The 27201-nt window shown below is 42.0% G+C and overlaps 1 protein-coding gene and 1 pseudogene across 1 annotated transcript; both read right to left on the bottom strand.

The window, feature by feature from the left end:
- Nucleotides 1-435: 435 nt before the first annotated feature.
- Nucleotides 436-879, bottom strand: LOC122655475. The gene has a single exon (XM_043849668.1). The coding sequence runs from the start codon at nucleotides 877-879 to the stop codon at nucleotides 436-438; it is 444 nt and encodes a 147-aa protein (XP_043705603.1).
- Nucleotides 880-15448: 14569 nt separating this feature from the next.
- LOC122654247 lies at nucleotides 15449-16919 on the bottom strand (annotated as a pseudogene).
- Nucleotides 16920-27201: the final 10282 nt, after the last annotated feature.

Genomic DNA, 27201 nt, shown 5'->3' with positions numbered 1-27201 from the left:
TTCTAACAACGAAACCTAATCCACCTCACGATGTGTATTGAATAAATGATGCATCGCAATTAACTTTCAGAATGCCATGTGATGAGGGAGTCCACCGAAGTTGAGTGGGATAAGGTGGTCAGAATCCCATGTGGTGAGGGAGTCCACCGAAGTTGACTGGGATAAGGTGGCTGTATTAAACTCTTAGGATGACCAGCTCATCCGATCTCACCAACCTTATCTTCTTCTGTAATTTTAGTATGTAATTATCACATACCATATGTAGGATGATAGATTAGGAAATTCTTTTTTTTTTTTTGGTAAATGGGAGTTTTACTGATGGGGGAAGTGTGTACAACCAATGGCCTCATTTACACAGAGATCATGAAGCCATCGAATGGAATGAGGCCACTCTATCACACACATAAGTGACAGTGCCTTCCTAGCCAGGACATCTTAGATAGAGTTCATAGCCCGTGGAACAAAATAAAACGAAATAGAGACAAATGATAAGGAGAGCCTTTGGATGTTGGAAACCAGCTCCATAACTTCCGTTGTTGGTCCTTTCTGGCCGTTGATGAACATAACCGCATCTCTACTATCCGACTCCACCTGCAGTCGATCCAGTCTCATATCCCTAGCCACCATCAATGCATGACGAATAGCCAAGAGCTCACCCTGGATAATTGAACCAAACCGATATGGAATGGACAACGCACAATGCTGGGCACCTGTATGGTCTCTAATAATCAGGCCAAGGCCACCTTCAGTACTCCCTTTTGGTAGAGCAGCATCGCAATTGATCTTTAACACACTAACGGGGGGAGGAATCCAGAGCTGGCTTATATGGTCCCTCCCCCGATCATCACCCTCCGGACTCACACAAGGATTGGAAGACATCGACGTGGAGAATTCCAAATATGCTCTATCGGCCATTGAGATAACATCCTGTGGTAGCCATTTCGTTCCATTAAATGCTAGTTCATTGCGGGCTCGCCACAAGTACTAGCAGATAATGGATATACGTGACAACGAGTCTCTAGCCTTCTTCTTATCATCATTGAAACTCTCGCTCCAATTACTTAACCAGTCAACGAGCTTTGGAGAGGTGTTGCATGGTGGGCTATACTGAAGAGAACATCCAAACAACACACTTCTAGCGAAGGGGCAGTCAAGTAAGACGTGATCACCGGTTTCCTCAGCCACCCCACACCTCAAGCATGTAGGGTCAACTTGCAATTGTCGAGAATTTAACCCCGCACCTGTAGCAATGGCGTCATTGCATGTTCTCCAAAGAAAGCTCTTGATCTTTGGCAGAGTGTTGATAGACCAGATTCTATTCCATATTGTAGATGGAATATGCTCCCAACTGTGTGATCTAGACAAAGAGGCTCTAGTAGTCTGAATAGCCTCGTGCTTATGTGCTAGCAAACGATACGCCGATTTAACACTGAAATGGCCATCTCTTGATGCACCCCATATTCTTCTATCGACCGTAGAATAAAGGCTGAGGGGGATTTGGCAAATTGCATCTGCCTCTAATGGGTGGAAGAACTCATGAAGCATATTTTCTCTCCACCTTCTACAAATAGGATCAATCAGATCAGCCACAAACATAATTGTACACTCCTCCGGTCTCGAAAACTGAAGCTTAAAGCCAGGCAAAGAAGGAACCCATATATCTGACCAGATGCGAATGCTTGAGCCATCAGCCACCTTCCATAGTAAGCCTTCTTCAAGCACCTCACGGCCTTCCAACAGACTTCTCCATCCCCAAGAGGGGCTGCTTCCCAGCTTCGCACTTAGGAAATCCGAATGGGGAAAATAAATTGATTTTAGAAATCGTGCCCAATGTGAATTCGGTGAAGTCCATAGCCGCCAAGCAGCCTTCGCAAGAAGAGCTCTATTTTGCAATTTGGAGTCCTTGAAACCAAGTCCACCTCGAGACTTAGGCTGGCATAGTCGTTGCCATGACATCCAGTGAATCTTCCTGTTCTCAGTTGAGTCCCCCCAATAAAAATTTGATGCAGCTTTCTTCATGGATTCATGAAAAGATGTAGGTAATTTAAAGTGAGAACTCGCATAGTTTGCCATTGGCGTCATGGCTGCCTTTAAAGCACTTCTTTACCGGCATGCGAGAGGAGTTTCTCTTTCCATCCCTGAAGCTTGTTTATCGACTTCTCCTTTACATCATTAAAAATATCCTTCTTTGAGACACCAAAGTGGGTGGGTAACCCCAGATACTTAGTTGGACCATCTCCATACTACACTATAAGAATCCTGGAGAACTACCTTTTGATCCTGACATGGGTGTTTGGACTAAAGGTGAGGCTTGATTTTTGAAGATTTATTGCTTGACCAGCCGCCTGACAGTATAGATCCAAGCATTCCTTCAGAGTGCTAACTTCATCTAAATCGACGTTTGTAAAAAGTAGGGAGTCGTCTGCGAATAAGCGATGGGTGATAGGATCACCTCTATGAAGCACTTTAACTCCTTTAAGTGTACATGTCAACTCAGCCTGCTTTATAATAGAGGTAAGAGCCTGGAAGCACAAAATAAATATCGCAGGTGAAATAGGGTCACCTTGGCGGATTCCCCTAGAAGGGGTGATTGCACCTTTAACACAGCCATTAACAAGCAGATTATAAGAAACAGTAGTAATGCATGCCATAACCAGGTTAACTCAAGTTCTATTAAAGCCCAACTTCAAGAGGATACCTTCAATGAACTTCAATTCCATTCTAGCTTATCGTATGCCTTGCACATATCCAATTTTAGAGCTAGGAATTTACTCTTACCTTTCTTCTGCTTCTTAATGTAATGAAACAACTCGTGTGCCACCATGATATTATCTGAGATGAGCCTATTCAGAATGAAGGCTGATTGGTTTGGTGAAATAACCTGGTCCAATTATCCGTGCAACGGATCCGCCACGAGCTTTGCGATAATCTTGAATGCAATATTGCACAGGCTGATGGGCCTAAACTGGTCAGCAGACTCTCGTGCATGCACCTTTGGAATGAGGCAAACATCGGTCTGGTTCAGCTCTCTTGGAATATGCCCTGTTCGAAAGAAATCAGTAACAAGGTCACATAGATCATCTTTGACTAGGTTCCAGTATTTCTGGAAAAATAGGGGGGGCACCCCATCAGGACCAGGCGACTTTGAGGGGGGCATTGCAAATAGGGCCGAGTGGACTTCTTCACTTGTTGGAGCTGCACAAAGTCTATCATTGAGTTCCTGCGCAATTACAGGTTGAACCGAATCCAAAACCAAATTAAGAGCATTAACATTAAGTGGTTCAGAAGAGTACAAAGTTTGGAAATGATCACATAAAATATTGGATACATCTGCTTCAGAAGATGACCAAACACCAGATGGAAATTTGAGCTTCAGAATCCTGTTCCTTAGTCTTCGTCTGAGAGTAGATACATGGAAAAAGGAGGTATTTTTATCCCCCCTGTCAGCAGGTCTATCCTCGATTTTTGTCTCCACATTTCCTCCTCTTTTTGTAGCTCCACTTCCAACAGCTTATGGATCTCGGCTTCTCTTGTCTGAGAGTAAATAAATGATATATTGTAAGCCTTGAATCTGTTCTAATTGTGCCATTAATGACTTAATATTCTCTTGAATATTCCCAAACACTTCTGCATTCCACTTCTTGAATACCACACGGCAGTGCTTCATCTTCCTCATAACTTGTTTGACCGGAGAGCCGGCAACCAGCAGAGCCCACGCTTTTGTCGCAGCATTATGGCAGTCAGGGTGAAGCGTCCACATGGACTCAAATCTAAAGGGACGTCTTCCACGAACTCTACCTCCCTCCGTGTCTATCAAAATAGGGCAATGATCTGAGCTAACTGCTGGCTTTACGAAATCCATGGCATTCTCAAACAGTTGGCGCCAAGCCAGATTACAAAGAGCCCTATCCAACCGAATTCTAATGTTGGAAGCTCTCTGCCTCTTATTATTCCAGGTGAAATTTGGGACCTTGAAAACCCAAATCCAGGAAGTCACAATTGTGAAGAAAGTCTCTGAATACTTCGCCATCATGTGAACATCTCTGGGAACCTCCCTCCTTTTCCTGCCAAGTTAGGTAGGAATTAAAGTCTCCATAGCAAACCCAATTCCCTTGATGATGATTTAGGGCACTAATATGATCCCAAACCTCCTTCCTCTTATGTCTAGACGGATCTCCATAGACGCATGTAAGAAAGAAGGGTGGTACATCTGTTGCGCTAACTTCAGCATCTATCATGTTAATGTTATGATCATAGGTAGATGGGCTATTGTGTTGGGTTAGTCTATTTGGGGTAGATGGATAATTTTGTGTTGGATTAGTCTACTAAGGATAATTAGATAATTAGAGGGTAAATGATTGTTATAAATTGAGGAACGAGGGTCATGTAGAGGCATCAAGAATTAATCAAACTCTCTTCTTCTTCTTCTTATTCTTATTCTTATTCTTATTCTTCTTCCTCTGTCTCTGACTCTCCCCTTCTTCTATTCAAGTCGTACACGCATCATTGGTCCGACCTGCCTCGGCTCTTCTGCATCGGTCATTACATTGGTGCTTTCATTAAGAGATACTGGCAACCAACCATGGCCGATGAACTCCGCCTCATCCCATCGTTCGCCTTTGCTCAGGAATTGAAGGACATTCGAGCCTTGTTGCTTGATTGCAAGAAGAACTGCATCAAGATGCTAAACAACATATCAGATCTGCAGCTTAGTTCCGTGGCAATCAATGAACAATCAAAGGAACTGCAGCGTCTGGTACGTGAATTAATCGACGAAGAAAATTCCAACGCCATGGCAGATCTTGAATCTCTAGCGCACGACGATGCACATGCCGACTCCACGGCTTTGGTTTCGGCACTCGTGGCATCAGATCCGGCTACCAGCGTCGTGGATGACCACCTTCATACCATTAGCGTCGACCACAATCAGCAGGCGCCGAACCATCGGATTCCCAGGGAGCCAGCATCGCTTCCTTCTTCGACCCCTGCCCTGATGGGTCAGATTCCAGCTCAGCAGGAATCTGGGATTGATGTCGTCATCGATCTTGGAAACCAGACCTTCAACGATGCAGCCATGGAGCAGAATCTGGTTGCTTCAACGATCGTGGCAGCAGCGCTCGTCCCTTCCTTCGTCGGTCAGAATCCACCCGGAACAGAGCTCATTCTTGCCGTTGAATCTTCCCGCATGCACAAAGCCGATCTGGAAATCACCGCCGGCACAGCTCTGCCTCATCGTTTCACGGCGACGGAAAGGAGGCTCCAATCTGTTCATCTCACACCCCCTGTTTTCTTTGGCCTCGTCGTCATACCAGAAGCGTATAGGATCGACAAGCTCCATCTTGAGAAGAAGCTCCCCAGCGTCACGAGCATCGGCCACAGCCAGCCTTTTGATCCTGGAGGGGTTTGCCGCTAGTACTCACCTACGCAGGTTCTGAAGAACTTCACTAAGATCCGTTGGCTCCGACTTGAGTTCCCAAACGACGAGTCAGAAGGTGATTACAGGTCGTCTTCCTATTCTTCCGTTTATAGAAGAACTGAGAGGTGGGAATCTCGTATCTGGGATCGTGGGAAGAATGTCCATACATCTTTGAGGCTCCGACAAAGAGTCGATGAGCAGCAGTTCAATCATGTGGAGACTCTGATTTGTTCCAAGCTAGAAACACCACCAGCCACTCCGATTCTTGGCGCCACCCAAAACGTGAAATCTATTTCAGGTTTCTTGGGATTTTTGCTCTTTCTGCCGTGGCCACCACCTCGAAATCATTGGAATGAGATTCCAGGCGACAGCGCGGAAGCAAGTGGTGCTCTGCCATGTTCAAGGACAATTGATCCGTTTCACTCATTTTTGGGGTCTTCGTCGACTCCTGTTGCCTTGCCATTCGAAGTTTCTGCATCTGGAGCGAGTATCGGTTCGCCTCCAACCGTTCTGGGTGTCCACCACATGAGGGCCATAGGGAGAGCTGGGGACTGGTATCCTCGGTCGCCACCGGAGCCACCACCACCACCTCTACGCGCATCACAGGGTGTTTTGTTTGTTGTGTTCAGAACTTGCAGAGAAGAAGAAGAACAGAAAGAGAGCGACACGCCATGGGCTGCAATTTTAGCTTATAAGCGGATAGTGCAAATTGGGTTATTAGCTGCCAAGTACACTTTCCCAGTGCTTCTCAAGTCCTGTGTCAAGGTTATGGGGATTGGAGAAGGGAAACAGGTCCATGGTGATGGTGAGGATGGGTTTGGCATCGGTGACCTGTTTGCGAATCTCTTGAGGAGTGTTGAGAGGGTTGGTAATGGTGATGATAGCACCAGGGGACATGACGGAGAGAGAAATGATAGGGAAGAAAATGGAGTTGGTGGAGAGGAGGACCACGTGACCCTTTTGTATGCCCATCTCCGGCATGCTCACGGTGGTGGTCATGCCTCTTAGTCGATTCTTCTTTTCTTTTCAGAAGTAGTTGTAGTGGAAGACGAGGACTGCTTGCAACCATTGGATTGGGCTTTGTAGCCGTTGGATTTAACTTGCAGAAGATATTTTGTCACACTTGGGTAGCCTCATTGTTTGGATGGTTCCATTTGGAGACAAAACAAATGGACATTTATGAGTGGGCCCTACAGGTCAATAACATTACAGGTAGCCCATTTGGAGTTAAATTGGCCACAAGAGGTGAATTGGTTTTCATTGAGAGAGAGAAGAAGAAGCGCAGGTGTGGAGAACGGGTTGTCTTACCACGTGTCCGTTATTGATGGTTTGGTACTCCTTCGGTCATCCTTTGGGTTGTAATTGAAGGCCCCTTCCCAAATCCAAAATTGGTTTCGGTCCAGCTTGGTTCGATTCAACAACAAATGGCTTCGTTGTGGACGAGATGGTTTGAAATAAGCTATATTTTAGCATGAACCTTGAGGACAAGGTTCTCTGAAGGGGTTAGCAATGTTATGATCATAGGTAGATGGGCTATTGTGTTGGGTTAGTCTATTTGGGGTAGATGGATAATTTTGTGTTGGATTAGTCTACTAAGGATAATTAGATAATTAGAGGGTAAATGATTGTTATAAATTGAGGAACGAGGGTCATGTAGAGGCATCAAGAATTAATCAAACTCTCTTCTTCTTCTTCTTCTTATTCTTATTCTTATTCTTATTCTTCTTCCTCTGTCTCTGACTCCCCCCTTCTTCTATTCCAGTCGTACACGCATCAGTTAGCATCAAAACAAAACACTGATAGCTTTACACCATTCTTCCACATTAAAGCTAAACCGCCTGAGGCACCAATAGGCTCCATAGTAACGCATTCATCGAATTTTCCTTTCCTTTTAATCCTTTCAATAACCGAATTGCAACTTTTGGTTTCCATTAAGAAAACAACCTCCGGATTATTGAACTTGAGGAGATGGAAGAGGGAGCGAACTGTCGAGGGTCTCCCCAGCCCTTGACAGTTCCACCCCAGCAGCCTCATTGTTTCCGGCGGAGTTGGTACTCTCCAGCCTCCAAGGTGGGATGCCTTAAAAAAGGCAGAAAGGTAACCTCATTGTTGTTATTGCTCATCTCAGTATCTTTCGGATTGTCGGCCTCAGCATCACAAAGTCGCAGTTTCTTGGGGGGTTGCACACTCTTCGATCTCCGATTTAGGCTGGTTACGGGTAGAGAGGGTACTGAGGGGACGTGGAATAGCAGATTCAAATTCTATTGTCGGGGCAAAAGGGGGGTTAATCTGGTTCGGGTTTGAAAGTGAGCAACCCGATAGGTGAGGGAGAAGGGCCGTTAATGCATGAGAAATTTTAGGGGTTTCTGGGAGGGATGATAGGAAGGAGATAAGATGGTTACCAATGGGATCACTTGCTTGGGGTGTGGTAATAGGAGATGGGTAAGCCATAGGAGGTGGGGCAAACACGTTTAGAGGTGGGACAGTGAGGTTAGTGGGAAGAGTTGGATCCACTACGTACTGGAGCGATGGAATAGGGATTATTCAATGGTATGCTAGGATCGTGTGGGGTTAGGACTGACGTGGCTTGGTCATGATTAGTCTGCATGGGATTGAGACGTGGCTGATTGGGTAACTGTAGGGGGGTAACTGCTAACTACCGTGTTGCAATTGGATTCCCCAGATTATCGCCCGTCGGTGATTGAGGTGCTGCATGATCCCGGCGACCCTGATGGGGCGGCTAGGGGGAGTTGCCCCTGGAAAGCTCGGCTTTGGGAAGATGAGCGTAGCATTTTCTATGAGTCTTGCATCCGGAGTGGGACACCGGAGGTAGGGTTGGAAGTGCCGGCGTGGAAAAACAGGGATGTGCCGTTTAACTCACATTGGTGCATGGATCGATGAATTTCTTCCTCTTCGAACAGATTCCGGCGGCGTTGCTCGTCGTGGCCCAGGTGGCCACAGTAGTAACAAAATAAGGGTAGACGCTCATATCGCAACTCGATCTGGTGATCGATTCCACTTCTCCTCTTAATTTGCAGGGTTCTCCTTAGTGGTCTACGAATGTTAATCTGAAGTCGCGCTCGAAAGAAACAGACCTTTTGGCCTCCCCTAACTCCCTGAACAAACATCACTTTCGAGACTTCACCAACTTTGTGACCAGCGAGTGATCATGTAGTTCCACTGGTAGATCATGGAATTGCACCCACATATCAGTGAACGTGAAGGTCCAATCTTTGGTGCCTTTCCAACGTTCAAGAACGATGAGATTCCCCGCCACTGACCACGGTGTTTCGTTGAGGACGTTGTAGACATCCATAGCGTGATCAAACTTGAAGAGATATGTATCTAGACTCAGCGGGTCCACGATGACAGGGGAAGAAGTATTCCATGCTGATATGAGTGCCTTCGTCACTGCTTGTTTCCGGTATCGCCTCCCTGCGAGTACAAAACCCGCCAGAGTGAGGGATTCACTGTGTGCAATCCTATCCTCCAACTCGTCATCCACTGTGAAGATATCATCGTCATCACGAGCTTCATCCTCCAGAACTTCATTCGGTGTATTTTGGTCTTGAGGAGTGGGAACATCGCTTGCAAAGGCTGGGAGGGGCAGCGGCCTTGAGGCCATTGTGCATAGGAAAGCGTCTAGGGTAGGGGTGGGCACTCCAATCGGAGGAGAAGACGATACACACCAGAGCGGTGGAGATGGGGGATGACGTACTCTGCTATCTGCTTTTGCTATAGCTACCTGCATCAACCAAGCGGTTAGGAAATTCAATTTGTATATTTACACCTACACTCATTCATTTTCAATCAATGGAAAGTCAAGATCCATTCCGAAATTCCTAGGGATGTCGGTCTTCAATGCTCTCAGCCCATCCCACTTTTTTGCGACAATCAGGCAGCCTTACACATTGCGGCAAACCTGGTGTTTCACGAACATACCAAACATATAGAGATTGACTGTCATTTAGTTCGTGAGAAGTTGCACCAAGGACTCATCAGACCGGCCAAGATTCCTACAGCCTCACAGGTTGCGGATTTGTTCACGAAACCATTGGGCCGTAACCGATTTCGCTATCTTATTTCCAAGTTGGGCGCTCGCAACCTTCACGCTCCAACTTGAGGGGGAGTCTTAGGATGACCAGCTCATCCGATCTCACCAACTTTATCTTCTTCTGTAATTTTAGTATGTAATTATCACATACCATATGTAGGATGATAGATTAGGAAATTCAATTTGTATATTTACACCTACACATTCATTTTCAATCAATGGAAAGTCAAGATCCATTCTAGAATTCTTATCTTAACATAAACACGTATTCTATTAGGGGCTATTACTATCACTACCCTACACTTAACCTATATTTACTAAAACTACCCTATCTTAAACTTCTTTTCTGAAACTACCCTGCTTTTGAACTTTTACATCTCCTTCTACCCTCATATTTTTAAATACCCAGATTGCCCTTCCTTGTCACCTAGTAACTTGTTAGTCTATTTAACCTACCATTCATCTTCTACTTTTTACTTCTTATGTCTTTAAAATAGTAAAACATGAAGCACTCACCCGCTTCTCTCCCGTATTTTACTCCATTCATATTTTTTGCTGTTTTTTCTTTAAGTTTTCTATGTAATTAATTTTTTATTCAACATTTCATCCTCATCGTTCTTCAAACAGATCATGTTTCTAAGTATCGGTATTGTATCGCCCGTATCGAGTGATGTACCGATTTTGTTAGTCACCGATACCGATACCATTCTGATATCATATTGGTAGCACAGTACTGACAAGGGGTAAAATGGTCAGATAACTCATTTTTTAAGGAGATTCAGGGGTAATTTTGCCTGATACAGCCGATCCAGGTCGATACCGTTCCGGTATCATATCGTTTTACAGGTTACCGATACCCGTTCCGATACCATGCACTAAAACCGTGGAACATATCGACTCTCTTCAAAAATAGTAAAATGTAAATTGAATAAAAAGAGAAAGAGAGAAAATAAGTGGGGTGTTTTGAAGAGAGTCCATCTGTTCCATGGTTTTAGTGTACGGTATCGGAATGGGTATCGGTAACCTGCAAAATCGATACAGTATCAGCCTGGATTGGCTGTATCAGTCAAAATTATCCCTGAATCTCCTTTGAAAATGAGTTTTTGACCATTTTACCCCTTGTCTGTACCGTGCTATCGATACGGTATCGATGACTAGCAAAACCGGTGCGTATCGCCCGATACAGGTGATACAATACCAATACTTAGAACCATGATCTGTTCAAAGAAGAGCGATGAGGATGAAATGTTGAATAAAAAATTAATTAGATAGAAAGATTGAAGAAAAAAAAAACCGAATAGAATAAAAAACGGGAGAGAGAAGAAGCGGGTAAGTGCTTTCATTTATTACTATTTTAATAACAAAAATAATAAAAAGTAGAAGATGAATGGTAGGTTAAATAGATTAGCAGGTTACTAGGTGAAAAGGAAGGGCAATCTAGGTATTTAAAAACATGAGGGTAGAAGGAGATGTAAAAGTTTAAAAGCGGGGTAGTTTCAGAAAAGAAGTTTAAGGTAGGGTAGTTTTAGTAAATATAGGCTAAATGTAGGGTAGTGATAGTAATTGCCCCGTTGTATTATTACCGTTCACGTTTTATAAAGCCGAATTATTGAAAAGTGTTATTGAAGTTTAACACATTTAATTGTCGTACGTATCCGTACCTGTTTTATGATTGTTCCTGAACTCACTAAGCCTAGGACATGCAAGAACAATGGGAATTTGGCAACGCGGAAAGGCTTCACCAGAAGCAAGGCCATGCGCAGAGATCCACCACAGAATCACTATTTTCAATTCGCAAGCTTTCATCTTTGTCTCTATAAGATCCGTTATAGTTAAAAAGATTTTTTTAACTGTAATGTAGGAAATGCAGGGACAGATAAATGGAGATGATAAAGATCCACCCTAGTATGGGAAAGAGACCCGGAGAAAAGGTCTCAAATGTCTCAATACTCAATAGACACTTTGAGTTTTGGGGTCGTGGCTTTGAATTTTTATCCTCTCCTGTTACAGCATGGTGCTGTACTGCATCGTGTGGCGCTATAGAGGCCTTGTGGCATAGTGAGCCTCACATGATACACATGATCTCTACAGTTGCCGCACGATGCAGTACAGCACCGAACTGTAACAAGAGAGGATAAGGATTTCGTGGCTATTGCTGCTCCACTGGCTGCACAAGTATCATGTGTCCTTAACTGGATCCACTCTTCTTATCTACCTTCTCCTTTTTTTTTAATTGACGGAGGCTAGCACTATTCGCACAACCCAATCGTGTCAGACAATTAGTAGTAGAACAGTAGCCACACGCCCCACCTACCTGAGGTTTAACCATGTTGGCGACTATCTAGCCAAGCATCCACTATCCACTTTATGATTCCTATAGATTGAATCTATGCTAGTGGACCCATCACCCTCTAATATACGTGGCCCCCACTGCATGGAGATGATCACGGTACGAGTCTTCTTGTAGTTGCATTCCATGAGAACAAAGGGTTTGGACCAAAGTGGTCTAGGGTCTCAGGTATTTTTATCTGTTTCATTTTCTGTCTGCACTATTTCTCCAAGTTCCTCTAATAGAAGGGGATGGATCTCACCTGGGCAGTGTGTTCGGGCAGGGGTAGGGTGGTCAGTTCCACCCCCTATGTTAGAGAAACTTGGGAAATAGACCTGCCCAGGAAATGGAGCAGAGAAAGGTCGGGGTCTCAATGATATAGAGTGGTCACTTTAATTAGATGTTAGGATCCACGTATAAAAATTACTTGAACATCCCCTAGACTATTGCCCATTTTCTTACCATCCCCCTTTTTCAAACAATTACTTGAACACCGCCTGCATTTTATCATTTCTTTCAATTAGGTCCTGTCCCTTAGTCACTCACCATTTAGTGATGACGCCATGGCTTAGAAAAATCCTAATTGCCCAAATTACTTCCAGGCTTGTGAAGTGACCATTTTACCCTCTTCTTCTTCTTCTTCTTCTTCTTCTTCTTCTTCTTCTTCTTCTTCTTCTTCTTCTTCTTCTTCTTCCTGCAACACAAAAACTAGCTGAGGTGACTAATACCTGTTCAATAAGAAAAACTTTGGGAAAATATCATCCCCTCCCCTCTAAGTTTTTTTAATATCAATTCAATCCCTAAGTTTTGAAAATTGATAATGCACTCCCTACTTTTTAAACATACTATCAACTGTACCCTAATCCTTAGAAAACGTCATTAATCAATGACCTGGTATTTACAAATTTTCTAAAACCCCATAATACCCTTATTAATGTAATTAAAAAGTGAGATTAAAAAAGGATAAATAATATCCCATAATACCCTTCTTAATGACTTGCCTCTCTCTCTCTCTCTCTCTCTCTCACTCTCTTTCAAGGTGTCCTTTTTGTTTGAGCGCAATCATTCAAAGAACCAGACAACCACCACCACCGACCTCTTTCACCCTCGCGTTCTGCTTCCTTTCTTCTCCTTTAATCACTTTATTTATTAAAACAGAGCACTACAAATTTTCTTCTTCCTCTATCCCCTGGTCTGTCAATTTCGCTGTGGCTGCAGGGATTGAGAAGGAAGTAGTGCCGAAGTTGGAGAAGAGGACCTTCATCGTCCACATGGCAAAGTCCAAAATTCCAGAGAGCTTCGACGAGCACACACAATGGTACGCCTCGAATCTGAAATCTGTGTCGGAATCAGCAGAAATGCTCTACACATACAACAACGTCATCCATGGCTTCTCCACTCGGCTCACGGACCAGGAGGCAAAGTTACTCGATGGCCTACATGGGATCCTCGCCGTCTTGCCTCAAGTGAGATATGAGCTTCATACCACTCGGATTCCTGAGTTTCTGGGGCGCAACAAGAACGAGGGGTTAATGCCCGAATCTGCCTCGGCGAGCGAGATTATAGCCGGAGTCTGGCCTGACGAGGAGGGGACCTGGGGAGACAGAAGAGAGATTGCAGGGGCGAGTAGAAGTGGGGAGGAGCGTGTAACATGTGGGTTCTGGATCGCACAGGAAGAGGATGGGGTGGGGCTGGGCAGCGGTGGTAGTGGCGGCATCGGCAATAGCGGCCGTAGCTGTGGTGATGGTGGTGGAGTTGGGGTATAATTGAAAATATAAAAATAGGTATTTCAAAAAGAATTTCTCAAAAGTATCATTTACCCTTTTTTAATCTCACTTTTTAATTACATTAATAAGGGTATTATGGGGTTTTAGAAAATTTGTACATGCCATGTCATTGATTAATGACGGTTTTTAACGTTTAGGGTACAATAGTTGATAGAATCTTTAAAAAATAGGAGAGGACATTATCATTTTTCAAAACTTGGGAATTGGATTGATATTAAGGAAACTTAGAGGTAAGGGGGAAGATATTTTCCCAAAAACTTCTTCTTCCTACAATACAAACTAGCAGAGGTGACTAATACTTGTTCAATAGCAAAAACTAGTGGGTTTAACCTCTAGGAAAAACCTGCAATTGAAAATCCAAAACCCTAGGGTTTCACTTTATTGTTTACTAGCACCATCGGTATAGCTCGGTGAGGCAACTTTACATGGTTTGACAATACCGCTTACATTAACAGAGTGAGTACAAACTTCCATTAGGATCAAGCGAAAAATACAATCCATATAATTTGATTTCAAGACCCAAACCCCCTCTGTGCACCCTTCTTTCATCCCCCTTCTTCACATCATGGCTTCTCACTACTTGGATCCTCATTACTCATCATGGTAGACTGTATACATCTTTGTAGAGACTTTATTTTGTCACCCCGAAGGCTCCTCTGACGATGAAGAGTATCCATCGAGGCATGGAGACTTTGTATGTATGGACTTGGAAGCTTTATCATGTTTCCTAACATATTTATAAAGCATCCATAAAAAGTGACCAAAATACCCCCTCAAGAGAAAATATGATGAAAATTTGATTATTTGTCCCGGAAACTTGCTAATGTGTTTGAATAATGGATTATTTTATCATACCCAAATTTGATATGAAAATGAGCTCATATGCCCCTTTATTGAGGGAAGATTTAATTTCAGTTGAGAATGACTTACATTGGAGGCAGTTCATGTCATCTAGTATTGCTCTCGATTTTTATAACAAATTAGAGTATGCGAAATAAGAAGAAAACTAGTTTTTGAATCATCCAATTCGGACATACGAAGCTTAAGATATAGAAGTTAGAGTGTTCCAAAAATCAACCCTGGATATGTTTGAGCCAAGCTAGTTCTTATTGGAATTAGCTTGGTTCAAAAGTAAACTGGGTAAAGCGGCAAAAATATGACATTCGACATCCAAATATATGTCGACGTTGAAAGGTCTTGAGTCTCCAATGGATGTCGCCAACGACATCCAAAGTAGTTGAAAAATTCAATATTTACAATTTTAAGATTGGGTAAATTTTTTAACCCAAAGAAAAATCTAATAGTCAATTGAGTACGAAACAAATCAATACCCAATCACATGTGTCTCATTTTTTGAATGCATAGGATGACGTAAATGGTAAAAAAGCAAGACAAGTCGAGACCAATTAACTGTTAACACATTTGTTGGTCAATCAGGACCAACCCAATCTTTGGCAAAAAAAAAAAAAAAGGGTCAATCAGGACCAACCCGGCCCTATTTCACTCCTAAGTGACATATTGGAGATCATGTATTTTTATTTTTATTTTTGGTAAAATATTGGAGATCAAGTTTGATTGTTCGTTGAGAGAATCCTTCACTTTGATTATAATAAGTGAATTTTTCAACTACTTTGTTTGGTATATTATAATATACAAGTTTATCAAACCATCCATTTTTCTGTTATAAGTTTACTACATTATTGTCTTCGTCTAATTAATTAGACTGATCACAAGAATCCAATGACAAAATACACTTTGACAATGACTATAAAGAGTTTAAGGCCCCAAAATGATAAAAAGAAAATAAAAATTGTAAAAAGAAAAAAAAATAAAGCCATAAAACTAAACATTATACGAGCCCAGAGCTTCACTCACATTGTATTCTTTTTAATTTCCACACTGTGCAGCACCACAGTCTCAACAGTGAGTCCCGGTCCGAAACCAAAGAGAACACCCCACTCGAGCCCCTCGCCGGTGGTCTTCAGCCCCTCCGCCGCCGACTTCTTCTTCATCTCGTCCAAGATGAACAGCACACATGCACTTGACATGTTACCATACTCGCTAAGGATGTGTCGTGTGGCCTGTAGCTTCTCAGGTTTAAGGGCTAATTTGGCTTCCACCTGGTCCAAAATGGCCGGTCCACCCGGATGGGCGATCCAGAAAATTGAGTTCCAATCAGAGATGCCAAGAGGCTCAAATGCCTCCACGAGGCTCTTCTCAATGCTCTTGGAGATGAGGCCAGGAACATCCTTGAGGAGGTGGAAGATTAGCCCAACCTCTCTCAAGTGTCCATCAATTGCTCCATCACTATCAGGGAGGATGGTTTGGGCTACCGAGACCAACTCGAACAAAGGCTTCTCAACTTTGGGCACTGGGTCAGCCCCAACTATCACTGCAGCTGCTCCATCTCCGAAAAGAGCTTGACCCACTAGACTATCAAGGTGAGTGTCATTTGGACCACGAAAAGTCACAGCAGTGATCTCAGAACAAACTACAAGGACACGTGCATCTTTATTGTTCTCTGCAAGGTCTTTGGCAAGACGAAGAACCGTACCACCTACGAAGCAACCCTGTTGGTACATCATGAATCGCTTGACATGTGGTCGAAGGCCAAGGAGTTCGGTGAGTTGATAGTTTGCTCCGGGCATGTCGACACCACTGGTGGTACAAAAAAACAAGGTGGGTAATTTTAGACTTGGGTTGTCCCCATTCCTTGATGGCTTTGGCCGCTGCTTCTTTTCCCAACTTTGGTACCTCAACAACCACCATATCTTGCCTAGCATCCAAAGAAGGCGCCATATAAGCACAGAGATTTGGGTTTTCCTTAAGGATCTCCTCAGTCAAGTGCATGTAGCGTTTCTTGATCATCGATTTCTCGCCTGTAATTAATGTATAAAACTCATCTGTCAGTAAAATTACAATTCGACTCCTCTATTTCCGTCTGCCCCGCCTGTCGTGTGCACCCCACACACAAGCAAGGCAGATTAATGTACCACCTTACCCCTGCCCGAGCACCGGGAGGTGATCGATCATCAAGGAAATGAATGAAACAAAGAATGAGATGGACTTACACATGCGCTTGAACTTCTCTTTGAGCTCAGTCTTGTGGTCGTTGTTGGTGATGCGGAAGTAGTAGTCAGGGTAGGCGCTCTGCTCGACACAATTGATTGGAGTCGCCGTGCCGATAGCCATGACGGTGGCTGGGCCTTCAGCCCTTTGAGCCTTGCGGATGGCATCAACATTCACCATTTTGGGTGTTTAGAATTGATCAGGAATGTGTCGGGAGTGTGATTAGGTTGGGCAAATGGTGATTTTGAAGGACAATGGAGAGTAAAGGAGGTACTAAGTAGTTTATATGTTATGGAAAGAGGAGAGTGTGAGAGCTTCTTAAATAGGGAGGAAACGGTAGATGAGCATCACATGATTAATCACTAACTACTCACTTCCACGCCTCCGTCTACATAGAAGAGGTTAGATTCAACTATCAACCTTTCAGTGAACACTTACTTTCCCCGGGTTCCACTTAATAATGACCCAAAGTCCCAAATTTTTTTTTTTTTTTTTGGTAGACACTGTTTTCAATTTATTCTTCTTTTTTTTATTTTTTTTATTTATCCGAGGACTCCAACTTACAAATATCCTGGAGCCAAGGAGTGCACACTGGTCAAACTGTCGGATCTGTTTCGACAGGACCTTTCGGGCTAGAGAATCATCAATATTATTGAATTATTTAATAATAAAAGAAAAACTACAAATCTCAAAAAGAGGTGCAATGTGGCAAATATACTGGAGGAGGGGGAAAAGATCCAAGGGCACATGCTTCGATTGATCTAAGTGGAGTTACTAGCTTGCGATTATCAGTCTCCGTGTGAAATTATTGATGTAGTCACTTATGGAAAAAAGCATGGTAGACCTGATTGCAAGAGCTTCACCTTGGGCAGCAGATATAAATTGAGCCGGTTCAGATGAGGCATTTCGACATATCCCTTGATGATTTCTAACAACGAAACCTAATCCACCTCGTAATGTATATTGAATAAATGATGCATCGCAATTAACTTTCAGAATGCCATGTGGTGGGGAGTCCATCGAAGTTGAGTGGGTATACCACTAGGCTCCTCGAACTGAAGTTACGAAATAGGTCTAGGGGGATACTGTGGCTTTGATGAACTCCATATTGGCTTATTAGGTGGTGCATGTTTATTACATAGTGAATATATATATATATCTGTACTTTTGCTTATAAAATAACCGTATTAAATATGTACTATATTATTACCGTACACATTTTACTAATTAAACCAAAGAAAAGGTCTCAAATGTCTCAATACTCAATAGATACTTTTGCGTTTTGGGGTCGTGGCTATTGCTGCACCTGTGGCTGCACAAGTATCATGTGGGCTTACTGGATCCACTCTTCTACCTTCTCTTTTCTCCTCCTTTTTTCAATTAACGGAGGCTAGCACGCTTCCCACAACCCAAACGTGTCAGACAATTAGTAGTAGACCAGTAGCCACACGCCCCACCTACCCGAGGTTTAACCATGTTGATGACTCTCTAGCCAAGCATCCACTTTGTGATTCATACAGATTGAATCTATGCTAGTGGATCCACCCTCTAATATACGTGGCCCCCAGTGCATGGAGATGATCACAATACGAGTCTTCTTGTAGTTGCATTCCATAAGAACAAACGAGGGTCTAGATGAATTTTTATCCTCTCTTGTTACTGTACGGTGCAGTACTGCATCGTGCGACGCTGCAGAGACCATGTGGCACAGCAGGCCCTATATGGTGCACATGGCCTCTGTAGCCACCGCACGATGCATTACTGCACCGTGCAGTAACGGGGGAGGATAACGATTCGGGTTTGGACCAAAGTGGTCTATGGTCTCAGGTATTTTTATCTGCTTTATTTTTTGTCCGCTCCATTTCTTCAAGTTCCTCTAATAGAAAGGGGTGGACCACACCTAGGCAGTATGTTCGGGCATGGGTAGGATGATCATTTCCACCACCCCCTTCTATTAGAGGAACTTGGGGAAATGGACCTGCCCAGGAAATGGAGCAGATAAAGGTCTGGGTCTCAATGACATAGAGTCGTCACTTTAATTAGAGGTTAGTTAGGATCCACATATAAAAATTATTTACTCTAAGGATCTATTCTAAACTGGTCCAACTAAAGATCAGGTTTGTATCATATTGTGGTTTGAAATAGGTGTTAGGCATCTCAATCTATATATCCGGTTAAACTAAACTTAGTAATGGATATGCTAAACATACTAAAACATATACATCACGATGCTAAACAAAAATCTATAATAAATAAAGAGGAGATGATAAGGAACACACCTCCATCCAACTGTGCTACAATGCAAAGTTTAGTATAAAAAGAGAAAGAACAGAGTGTTTCAGCACACAAAGCAACCTACAACCAACAAGTAGCAATAGCGCAACGACACTGTAGCATAGAAAAGAGAGAAAGAGCATCCTAGTGCACGAAGGAACCTGCAACCAACAAGTGGCAATAGAACGTACAACTTAACCGTTGTGCCAAGGCTCACCCATTGATGTAAGTTTTAGTATATTTGAAGTTGAAGTTCCCAAATGGACACTGAGAGGGGGGTGAATAGTGTCTCCCAAAAAACTTTTCAAATCACTGACCATGACTGTCTCACTGCCTGCACTCCTTACTGTCTCACTCGGACTGGCAATGGCAATCCTAAGTTTACCAATATCACATATACATTCGTATGCACGTCACCCTCACAACTACAGCATGGTCAGGCCTACAAACAGGGCACACTCATCTTGCATACATCCACAACACTTCTATTTCTACATCTTATAATGATCGGGGTTCCCTTCTTGGTGTTGTTTCTGAACCTAGCTCTTTTTCAAATATACTAGTGGGTGAAGCTATGGCTCTTTGTTCAAGGGTTGTGTTTGCGGTTCATAAGGATCTTTCACATCTTGTTGTAGAATCGGACAATGTGTCTCTCTGGTCAACTATTTGAAGACATTGTCCTACCCTCCCCCTATTAACATCCTTGGGATTGTTTCAGAGAGCCATTTGTTAAGGGGAAATTTAGAGAATGTATCTTCACCCCTATTTTTAGGGAAGTGAATGATGTTGTGCACTCCTTAGCCCGGAAGGCTCTGTCTCTGGCATGATGACCTATTTCCTCTCCTTAGCTTTAGGATCTTTGTAATATGGAAGCTTCGAGCTTTCCATGCTTGTTTCTTCAATAAATTTACTTTTTACATTAAAAATAAGAAAATGACACTTAGAAAATACATCTTCATTTCACTACCACTTAGTGAAAATAAGACATCTTATCTCATATTATTTATTTATTTATTTTTATAATGATCTCATCTCACATTATGCAATTAACTATTGTTTGCCTAAACACCGGAGTCAAAACCCTTATACACAAAACCATATTATGTGAGGTCCACTAGTCAAAAGTCAAAACTAGGTTTAGGTATAGCTAAGTAGGTGAACCAAACATCTATCATGGGACAGTTAGCCTAACTGGACTCCATAGTGGGTCAGTCTATAAGTTATATTGATGGGCCTAAATATTCAAATTTTCAAAAATATTAAATGTTAGAGGCTTGAGCCTAATGATCGAACTATATTAGGTTATGAAGGTTGGGTGACCAAACCTTTGGGTCAGACCTTGGTTGGGCCATAAATTTTAGGCCAAATCCCATGTGGACCTAAAACTAAACAATTTATTTAATAAGTTAAAAGTCTATAATGTGTTATAAAGAAAGTCTTGGCCGTAGGAAATCTTTGCGAACTAGGTAAATCTTTGCGTTGTGTGATTGTTATTTGCTATTTCCATTTGTTTTCTACATCATTATAGGATTTTGTTTCTACACTCTGCTCTATTAATAGATAACACCGTAGACAATTTAGAGGATCATTCTAAGTGTACCATTACCTCTCTCTCTCTCTCTTTGTTGTTTGCTTACTATTTTGAGAGTTCTCTTTGTTCCATTCTTTTGGTTGATTGAGCACACTCTAAGTGTGTCTAGGCATGACCCAATAAGTAAGTGCAACAACCACGAAAGTCCTAAGGGGTTGTTTCATCTTGGGGGTCGATTCGCAATAAATATATTGCACTACAGGGGACAACTACGATATTAAGGAGAGTGATTGGTGCATGACTCAGACCACCAAGTGTTCGTGATTTTGTTAGTCTATCAAGCTCTCCTACTGTTCGTGATTGCTTTATTCGAGGGTTAAGCAGTTGATATAAGTTTTAAATTTTGAATTTATTTAATAATATTTCTAACACATTTTCAAATTATTTATTTGTTAAAAAATAATTTGAAATCAAATTTGTTAGAGGCGGTTTCCCTCCATCCATTGTGAATGGATTCCTTCCCTCTATTGTCGTTGGATGGCTTCCTAGAGGCACGAATGACTTCTTACAATTACGAATGGGAATAATTATCATGTTAGATTTCCTTGACCCATGGACTCAGGGTAACTTTTTCAAAATTGGTTTTCTATCTTTTCATGAATTTTTGTAAAATTTTGCAAGAATTTTTTTTCATTATTTTCAGTCATTGTTTTTTTTTTTTTATTTAAGGAAATAATCTTAGATTACCAAATTAGGAATGTTTGCAGATCGGGGGAAGCCCCAATGGCATCCATAGCTAAAAGAGAGGATAAAGAAGAGGGGGATAAAATCCTAGATAACAAAAAGACGATTAGTAAACCCTAAAGAAACCAATACATCTGCCACGCGAATGCCTTGTCAATAAAGCATTTTTTAAGATAATTGTTTGAAGTTGGGAACCTAATCTGCGGCAGTCATCAATGACATCTATTATTCTCCATGGAGTAGTGGAAGAAGTGGAACTCAAGAAGGAGATAATAACTCCTAAATAATCACTTTCAACAATAAGATGTGAATAGCGTCGAGAAACAACGATGATAAGAACTTGTCGAATTACCGACGCTTCTGCCATGTATGCAAATGAGATGCCAATGAATTCTGAGAAGCAAGTGATAAATCTCCAGGATAGTCTCTAAACATGCCACTTATTCCTGGTGGTTCAGAAGAACCAAGACCTAAACCGTCAACATTTACTTTGATGAAGTATTTTGGAGGAAGGCTCCATGAGATGTGCATATATAGTGCAAGCTAGAACGACCAATCTAAATCTGAGTATACAAATAAGAATCTGCAAATGATATTAATCTCTTAATTAGTAAGTTTGGGAATGGCAAATTGATTTATCCTCATCTAGGCTACTTGAACAAAGGATGATCGGGAGAGTGAGCACAACTCAACTACAAACAGACTAAACAAGATATATTTGCACCCTGTCCATAAATTGGCGATAATTCTCAACTCACAACTCGGTTTGGGGTGCTTTAAATTTGAGATTTGAGATGACATAAAGCGCTACAACTTCAATGAAGAAAGATTTATCTGATTCTTAATGGAGGATATCCGAAATTGTGTTACAAGTGATGACAATTGTAAGGATAAAAGAAAAGGTAAATTGGATGGAGTGAAGGGTAGAGTGACTTACTTTTCTTTTAGGATTCAAATCAACTCTAATGGTGGCCTACAACTCTTCTAGGATGTAGAACAAAACTCCTACTATTCTAGGAAGGAGTAAACCTTCTTCAAATTTTCTTGGTTGAACTCTTCTAGGTTTAAAATAGAGATGTAAACGGATAGTCGAAAATCCGTATTCGATCCGAGTTCGTATTCGTTTAAGTGAATCTGTATTCGGAAAATCCCTATCTGGAAACTAATCAGATACGAATATGATAATCCTAGTTTCTGACCGATTATTATCCGATTCGTTTAGCTATCAGATGGTAAGAAAATATCTGAAATATTATATCCGTATTTGTTTGTCCGATTATAAGATTAATTAAATATAAATTTTATTACATTAATAGTAGTGTAGAAGTATGTGATACTACTATGTGACAATCTTTTTTTTTTTTTTTTTTTTAAATGATACATACCAATCTAAAGGTCAGATTTAGGGGTTTATTTTGGACCGTGAGATGAAAAGAAGATATAAAAGATCACATTGTAGTCGCTCAACTCTAAAATCTTCTTCATTTCCTGAATCCCTTGTCTTCATTCTTTGATAGTCACACTCACAACCCTAACCCTAGGAAGCCACTAAGCCGGCGACTCCCCTCTCTCTCTCTCCCTCATTCGGTCATTCTTCATCTTGGAGAAGACAACAACCCTACGATAAGATCGGTGATTCTTTCAGTTCTCGTGATGGAGGTCTTGAACCTTGGAACCATATAAGACGATGGCGGCATGGCACGATCGTAGGCACGAGCTGCATCATCAGTGGCGGCAAAGGTACCAAGCCACTTGCGAGCGCATTTACGAGGCTCACAGATATCAGCTACCCATCTGCCTCACGTCTCTGTATCTGAATTTTTTGTTATCTGGTATTTGGACCACCTTTCCCTTTCCACTTACTACTGCTACCCCTGTTGATACTGTTGGTGTTAATCTCTGCTACCCCTTCGATTGAGTGTTTGCAGCCTACAAGGTCCAACATCCAAGGGATTTCAAATAAAACCCTGATCGAAAAGCATTGCATCTCTCAAGGCCCCTACTAAGCTGTAAGCCCTGATTCCCTTGCCACTCTCTCAAGTCTCAAGGCTTACTCCACGGACACGGTACACCTGCAAACGGCAAACACTAAGAGTGCGACATCCTTCGCAAGTTTGCATCACTTTCTGCTCTCTCTCTCTCTCTCTCTCTCTCTCTATCTTTGTTCGTTTCGCTTGTTTTTTCAATAGTTTTGTATAAGGATTTCACTTTTTACCTATTTGCAGGTTCTACTTGAAGTTCTTGGTTGTTCATATTCAGGATTCACAAAGGATTGTGCTTGAAGTCTATAAAAATCAAGCCCAATTTGAGACTTGGTTTCTTAAAAAATAAATATATTAGGGCTTGTATGCAGCAGATTGATCGACTATCTTGATGATTTTTCTGTGTACATTGAATAGGAGTAATTGGGTAATCGGTAACTGGTAGATGGTATTTATCGGATAGTTAATATTCGTTTGCTAAACGAATCGAACTAGATAATATCTGGAATCCGTTTAAGAAATCGAATTCGAATTTGATACCATTCTATATATCCGGTCGATTAAACGGATCGGATTCGGATGATGGATTGTTAAACGAATTCGAATTCGGATAGCACCCTATTCTATTCAAATTCGATCCGTTTACATCTCTAGTTTAAAATGGAGAACTTATCATGGTTCTAACAAAATGCTCAAAGCAATTTTCATTCAAAACTCAAGTGCTTCCAAATAACAATAATGAGGCCTTTTATAGGCAAATAAAAAAATTTCCTCTAATACTCCTGTTAGATCCACTTGGTGGAAATTTTTTTGGAAGCTTAAAATCCACCCTAAATTTCAAATCTTATTCTAGCGACTCTTAAATGTAGGTCTCCCAGTTAAGGCGGTTATTTCGAAATGGATTCAGGTTGATACAACCTGTGCTCTTTGTGGATGTGGTGCTGAATCCTACTGGCACTTATTCCTGTCATGTGACTAGACTAAACACATCTGGGCGGCTGGGCTATTGGGGCCAAGGACTGAATGCCTTTCATATTCATCTTTGAAAAATCTCTGCATAACAACTTTGTTAAATCATTCACTAGATAAGATATCTTTAGATTGGTTTTTCAAGGTGTTTATCATAATGTGCTATTTTATTTGGACTATACGAAACAAGGTGGTAGTAGGACGAGAAAAGCCTAATCCAATTTGGGTTCTTAAACAAACGGATCTGTGGTTGTCAAATTTGAAGATCTCCCCTCCCCATATTTCATCCCATGCTGTAAAGTCAGATAGGTTTGATATGGTTGAATTACAATCTTTATCCATCCCTTATCTTAGTTATCCTATCTTAATTTGGGCAGAATACCAGAATTCTGGAGTAACTTTAGGAGGGTGGTCAAGTATTATTCTGCTTAATGGGATTCTCACCTTTTTGGTGGCAGGCCAGGTACCTTCAGAACAATAATGGATATGACTCAGAGGTCATTAGTACTAGAAATGGTCTTGATATGTCAAGGAGTTTGGGGTTGCAGATTAAAGAAGTATTGTGCTCCAATCAAGAGATCGCTGACCTTCTTCCATCTCCATCATCCAATCCTTGGCCGTGGTCATTACTAAAAGATCTTTTGTGTATACATAATCTAGGCCCTGACATACATTATACTACTTCGACTAACTCTTTTTGTCGTGCGTTAGCTAACAATCTTGCCAAATCAGCCTACCTGACGAAGCCTATGTATATGTTTTCTCGTTAATCTAGTTATATATATTCTATTTCATCAAAAAAAAAAAGAGGGTCAATGGTTGAGATCAAGAGAAGAAAGGAAAAGCTCTACATATTACATAGGTGAAAGCACTAACATAAGGGGCAACAACATAAGGAGTGAAAGCACTATCATAGGGGGCTGCAACATAAGGACAGCTTCACTTTATAGTCTTTAAGAAAACTCTTAGAAAGTGCATGTGAAGAGAATGAACCAAAAGATCATTGAAAAAGTGATGCCACATCACTAAATATTAAGGAAGAAGAGTAGATCCAAAGAGACTTGTCATAAGATGAAATCCCGTATGCATAGTCAGCTCTGATACACGTTACAAAAAATGGCCATACTCCTTGTAGAAAATAGAAAGTCATACACCGTTGTTTTTTTGTTGGAAAGTAGACTTCTAGATCTTTCCATCCATATAAGGTTTATGGTCTAATTCCTTCTGAATTGGCACAAGTATCATTGTGAAGTTGATCCAAAATTGTTGATTACAAATGTTGTTGATTAATGGGATGGGTCCTACTTGCATGAGACTTAAGATGGACTTGAGTCATTTTTGCTTGAAGTCTTTTGTATCTTTTAAGAGTATGGTTATGGTTCATTTGAGTAGAGAGCTGGTTAGGGCTGGCCACATGGGGCGGGTTTGACCTGCATCACAATTGAACGGATAAGGATATGTACAACAATTAAACGGACTAGACAACAATAATATCTTTTAAAAATTCGATGTAATAAAACACATACGGCAATAATACAATACATGTTTAATACGGTTCATTTGAGAGCAAAACCACGGACAAATATTTATTATACAATAAATATATAAAAAATCAAAATTAATTAATCATTATTACAGAACATGAGGCGAATCGTTATCCCCTTCAATTTGCTTCCCTCTCCAATTCCCCACATAGGAGCTGAAATGACCATCCTACCCCCTGCCTGAACACACTGCCAAGGTGGGGTAGGGTGGTCATTTCCACTCCTATGTGAGGAATTGGAGGAAATTGGAGAGGGCAGCGAATTGGAGGTGATAATTATTCTAAACCTCACTCTTCATTTAGTTTTAGAACCATCTCCGTGTAACACCCTTGACCCTTCACTCGGCCTTCTATGATGTTATCAAAAAAAAAAATCTAACTTCAATGAAAAGAAGAAGAGCTTTCACATCAATAGAAGGAAAAAAACTTAAAACAAAAAAGATAAATGACACCTAGGATACTTAACATTTTCACAAATTGTAGTTTAGGTACCGGATGTTTCTTTTTTTTTTGGGTAGATAACAGGGCTATTCATTTAGGCGTGCCCAATGCCAACAGAAAAAACACGAAACATAAAAAGATACGAAAAAACGATAAGTAGCATGACAAACAGGTAGTTTGGGTAGACAAAACCCAGAACCACGGAGTGGAAATCGACCCGGTCTTGCATGCCAAAGACTGAGCCATCCAGAGAAGGGGATGGCTGAAAGCCATTTCCCCATGAACAGAGCTGTCGACACAGCAACCGATAAGTGCATGCACTTTCGTGCCAATAGAAAAGACCCCATAAGTGCCGAAAAGATCAGTGCCATCATGCCCACACGAGCCGGCACACTATCGCGTCGAAAGGAGCTTCGGTGAACGGTGACAATGCCACTAGATTTGCACGGCGGAAGGGGCAACGAAGTCGGCCATAACCATGGCGACACCAATGCCAGAACCGACGTGACCTGCAAAACAACAAACAAAAAAAGAAAAAGAAAAGGGGAGGGGAGATGGGCCGGAAAAAAGGGTAGGTGGAGGGAACATTGGCTTGAAAAAGGGGAGGGGGAGGGGTTAGTGGCGATGAGAGAGGAAGGGGCAGTGGCGATGGGAGAGTAGGGGCCCGTGGTGGTGAGAAAGCATGAAATGGGCAGGGGTACGTCTAGGGCTAAATTGTGGAGGATGTGAACAGTAATGGTAACGGCGTGGAGGATGGAGGCAGTGAGCAGGGGGCATCGCTGAGGGCGATGGAGGTGGCGATGGAGTGGGTAGGGGTGGTGGTAAGGGGGGTGTGGAGGATCGTCGTCGGTTTCAACATCGTCGTCGGCGACACCCAAGGTCATGGTTGGGGGATTAAAACTGACCTCACAAGGAGGAGACATGCCACTAGGGTGGAGAACTTACACGCCACAGGGGCGGAGAGAGCAAACGGTAGGGGTAGAGATGGTGCAAGCGGCGGCGGGGTAAGTTGCAGAGATCATAGCGATTAGGGTTTTTCACGCGTGACTGAGTAGTTACTAG

The sequence above is a fragment of the Telopea speciosissima genome, chromosome 3 (genome assembly GCF_018873765.1).
Source record: "Telopea speciosissima isolate NSW1024214 ecotype Mountain lineage chromosome 3, Tspe_v1, whole genome shotgun sequence".
Classification (NCBI taxonomy): Eukaryota; Viridiplantae; Streptophyta; class Magnoliopsida; order Proteales; family Proteaceae; genus Telopea; species Telopea speciosissima.
This window is presented reverse-complemented; position numbering and strand designations above follow the sequence as displayed.